This window comes from Folsomia candida, unplaced genomic scaffold (assembly GCF_002217175.1).
Source record: "Folsomia candida strain VU population unplaced genomic scaffold, ASM221717v1 Fcan01_Sc051, whole genome shotgun sequence".
Lineage (NCBI taxonomy): Eukaryota > Metazoa > Arthropoda > Collembola > Entomobryomorpha > Isotomidae > Folsomia > Folsomia candida.
The window spans coordinates 43,177-48,075 of NW_019091243.1; the positions used below are offsets into that span (position 1 = coordinate 43,177).

General features: G+C 34.5%; 1 protein-coding gene across 1 annotated transcript; it reads right to left on the reverse strand.

Annotated features, from left to right (window-relative positions):
• Positions 1 to 1,218: 1,218 nt before the first annotated feature.
• LOC118433429 lies at positions 1,219 to 3,734 on the reverse strand. Its single transcript, XM_035845354.1, has 9 exons — positions 3,288 to 3,734; positions 3,008 to 3,199; positions 2,858 to 2,934; positions 2,629 to 2,765; positions 2,461 to 2,554; positions 2,060 to 2,386; positions 1,844 to 1,988; positions 1,635 to 1,765; positions 1,219 to 1,556 (listed from the first exon to the last, which is right to left on the reverse strand). Exons 1-9 carry the CDS (start codon positions 3,373 to 3,375, stop codon positions 1,221 to 1,223), a joined length of 1,527 nt encoding a protein of 508 aa, XP_035701247.1. The 5' UTR covers positions 3,376 to 3,734; the 3' UTR covers positions 1,219 to 1,220.
• Positions 3,735 to 4,899: the final 1,165 nt, after the last annotated feature.

Genomic DNA, 4,899 nt, shown 5'->3' on the forward strand with positions numbered 1-4,899 from the left:
TAATGCGAGTTAAAAGATTCTGAAAAACCTAATAAAGAGTTCATCCCCAAATTATCACAAGATAAACTAGAAATCGTTCCGTAAATTGTTTCAGACCCATTCACTTTTATCCCACTGCTTTCTAGTAACTTGATATCCGGAATTAAATATTTACGAATAGCGTTCATTCCATATTTTTTAGCATCTTCAGTATAAAAAAGAGCCAACAAATGAATTTGACTTAATTTGGAATTTATATAGTCCGGGAAGTTTCTTATTGTGAAATAAATTCCCCCAATTTTATGTACACCACGCTTCGACCCCAATGGATTTACTGTTTCGAAGTCATCGTAGAATAATTGAATTTGAATCGAATTAGGAAATTTGGAGAAGAGAATATTATTTTTGAAGGACTTAGAATCGCTAAAATTTTTGTAAACATTTACCTCATGCGAATTGGAATTATAATTTATAAAAAACTTTGAATATTTTGGGGAATTTACAATGGATTCTAAAGTTTTGAGCAATGGGACATACATGAATGTATCGGGAACAATTACTTGTTGTCGTTTGTTATTTTTCACTCTCAATTCAGTTCTACTACCTAATGACAGTTCTCTGGGTAAGATTGGTCTGGCCGTTTTCTCAAACATTTTTTGTCTTTGATATGAAGATTTAATTGTGGCAAAAGCTTGCATTAAACCTTTAGTTTGACAACTGAAGAATTCAAAATCATCCTTACAAAACTTCTTCCCTAATTTTAGGACTAAACTAATTACTTGTGTAAAACTAAATTGTAATTCCTGAACTACAAAATCTACTGTTGTGTTTGTTACACCCTTTGCTAAAAGTGAGGAACAAAAGCTACTTAAAATATCCGACATAATTTGAATGCCTAGTTCAACTGAGATATCTTCTACTACTTCGTCTTCATCCAACTTATTATTATTATTCGTCGGAAGAGATTCCAATGCTTCGTGACTAACTACCGCATTAATTACTTCACTAACATTAATTGCGGTCGAGACATCGTGTGATTTTAAATGCCTAAGATAACCACTCCAAGAACTAAGTTGAACGGAACAATTTATGAAGGGGCAAAAGCTTTTCCTAAAATTTGCACTACCTATATTATGAATGTATTTTGTATGAACAATAATATCTTCTACCCGAGTAAACGTATTTCTGCACTCAGAACAATAATACATTTTTACCGAAATTTATATTATTAAAATTACTGGTCAATTGCTTTCCGAAAGGCTTGAAAGTTGTTGGAGGACTTGTTTTGCTTTGCGCGGAAGAGTTGTGTTTTGAATGTCTAATTGGAAGACGTGAATTTGCATAAACTTCCATAATCCATCCAAATTTTGGTCGTATTTTGTCCCGATCACATAATGAGCCTTAAAAAGAGAGTCGATGGCCTCTGTAGAATTACTGGCATTCAGCGGAAGGGCCAACTTGTCACAAATGATGAAAAATGTCGACGGATTTGTTTTATCGTCGCCCAAGTACACCAAAGTGGGTTGACTGATATCCGAATCCCAAGTATCTAAAATTGACTGCAATGGCGTTCCACTCTAAAAGAGTAAGAATATTTACAGGTTATGTTCCTATAAAACAAAAACACTCAAAGCAAATATGTTGTAAATGTGTACTTTAAAATATTTTACAAGTCTAGATTCCGCATCTTCAATTTTGCACCGCGCACCTTTCCCTCGCCCATGCGCTGTCGGGGGGATTAAATAAAGCAGGGCCAACAATGCGCCAGTTGACCGATCCCAATTTCCTGCAAATAAATTGATTTTCCAGCAGATTATACGAAATAAGCAAAATTAACGAAATTATAACCATATTATATTCATACCAGCATTATCGTTTATGAATTTATGAAGAGCCGTCGATTTGCTGATTCTTTTACAGTTTGTTAATATTTGCTCCCTCAATGTTTCCCACGTGTCCAGATATTTGGCCGCATTAGCTGGAAACATCAGCTGGAACTCGAAGTTAATCTATCATAATTTGTGTCAATAAATTAAGCTAAAAAAAATCTAAATACAGCTAATAACTTTGTAGTAATTACCAGAAATCCGCATTCCAAGAATTTTCGATACACCCGGAGGACTGAGTTTTCATTAGTGCCTCGCAAATAATTTCTGTGCTCCAAGGTTTGTATCATGAGACGCCTAACTTCGTCCTCCGGAAGTGAGGAATTTAATTCCGCGATGGCGATATCGTCAGCAGCAATTTGAACATGTCCGTCTTGCTTATTGGAAATGGGTGCTCCATCTCCACTCGCTACGGGTCGCTTCAAAGATTTTAGAGGGTTTTTTTCTTTAACGTTTCGGTGAATCCATCGTAAACGAGTCTGAATTAAGCCGGAACGGTTCACAGTATCATACAAAATATCCTGCAATAAGGGAATAATAATATATACATATATTTAAATTCAAATTTCTAGGGAAGCTATAATTTTGCACATACAATTCCATCAATTGAATCCGGGTATTTCCAACACGGAATAATTTCGATTATTGCCTTGGCAAATCGCAGCTGATCAGAGGTGGATGGTAAATCCCTATATATTGTAAAGTTAATTTGATTAATTTTATAGACAGATATTATCTGCTAATAACAACAAGGAAAACTTACCCCCTTAAATCAATTAACACCGAGACAAAATCATTTATGAGTTTCGTTGCGGCCGCCGAGTCTACCAATCTCTCTGCGTTACAATTTGACACTAATTCCTTCAAGTCTGGTTTTCTCTCAATATAACTTTCTAAAGCCTGAGAATTTGCAACATCATTAAAATTTACTTGATTCCGCATTTTATTTAATTCCATTAGGATACATATAAATACATCTAGTAAGTATGTACCTGTTTAAAATAGTCTTCCCCTTGGGGCGACGCTGGAGTTGCTGGCGATTGAGGCGAAATGGGCGCAGGGCTATTAACTACACAAAAACGCTACATATTTCTTTTGCTTTTCATTGTTATTTATTATATTATCCAGATTATAAAACTCACTGTAATAAATTTGTTGACATTGAGGGGTGTACGATCCATCACTAGCTGCGTCTTCCCCCACGATTTTGAATGTTATTGCTGGGATTATGCCTTGATCCAACAGAATAGGGAATACTTCCTCATCAACTTCAGCGCCATGGTCGTCTTCCAAAATGATGTCGTTGTCAGTCTCGACTTGAAATTTGGTCTTCACTAATAATTACACACATTTTAGATATTTTTGAGTTATTTAATGCACAAATTTAAAACACGCTCTCAATTTAATGGGAATGATACTTACCACTACGCAAGAACTGTTCATAATCCCCAGAAGAAATAATTAATTTCTTTCCCCTGGCTAAATTACAAACTCTGACCAATTTGGTCATTTTTACTTCGCTGACTTTAACGGCCAAGGTAACTACAAAGTAGATGACGAGGAATGATGATGGCTATGGCGTGAATATTCCGTCCATGTGGTAACAGTTTTGGTTCTACCAGTAATATTACAATACCAAATTATGAAAATTGTTTACACCGTTTGGTGTATATTTGTTACTCTTTAGTAAAATTACATCGGCATTGACTGTCAGCACAATATGGCATTGATTCAATTCCTCGCGGAGTGGAGTCATCGCCACTCGGGGAAAACTAATATTACCATTTACCGATATTGTCCATTACCCAAAATTTATAAAAGCTGGTAATGATTTTATTACCGTGGTGGAATTAATGGTTATTACCAAACCCTCGGTAATAATATTTTTTATTAAATTATTACCAGTTTGCTAAGAGTGCATTCTTATTTTTATGCTTAATTGCTTCCTTACTTTTTGCTTAATTTTTAAGGGTCACGGTTTTCAAACCAGTTTTGTAAAGTGATATCCACTAACACGCGAATAATGAAATGAAATAATGTGCGTCGTTGCGTCACAACGTACGCCTCTAGCGTCGTTGCTCACCAAAGTTATTCAATCTTTTAAAAAAACATACTTCACCAAATAGTAACTACCACATCCATTGACAAACTAATTTTGAGGTTGTAATTCCAGTATAGTAATTGTTGAGTGACAGATTTTTGAGTGAAAGGGATATATATAGCCTGTAAATGTCTGTATTTGGCAATAATACTACAAATTAAAAAAAAGTCAAAAATTGTATGTCTTCATTGCATCCTTACAAATATCCTTCAGTTGTACATGTTGATAACGAATCTCCTAGTTAAATTCATTCCCTGGCCTTATGAACCAGGTGAGTTGCCAACTTGAACCTGCGTCATTCCATCGTCATGAAATGGAATTATCACTAATCCCGCCAGATAATTCCTGACAGTAAAGTTGATTGATGCGCCATACTATAATCATTCAAGTATAACTGAATTCGATCAAAAATATATCTCAACTTGTTGGACTACTTGGCATATGTAAAACCACGTCAAAATTTATGACATGACACAACATAAGAATCTATTCAAAATTTAAACACCAATTTCCTACCTACTTACAAATCTTATGTGAAATTACAAAAAATATTTTTGTTTTCAACCTTGCACATATTCATCAGAACTATATACATAACGTATGCAAAATTTCATATACACTTCCAAGGGCTGGTCATCCTGAAAATAAAATTTGAACTAACTTCATCTGTCCATCAATTACAAGAAACTATTTAATTTTTCAGTTTACCTGAAACAAAAATATCATCATTGGTAATGAAGAAATTAAAATTGGTCCCATCAAGATCGGAGTATAACATGAAAAAATTTACATTGTTAGCTAATAAAATAACAATTTGACACTATACCAAAAACTCTTAGCAGAAATTGGGCATGCCGTGGGCGATGTTTTTCTTTACGATGAGCTACAGAATTTTAAATAAATACATTACGATCAAGGGTTAAATTATCCATT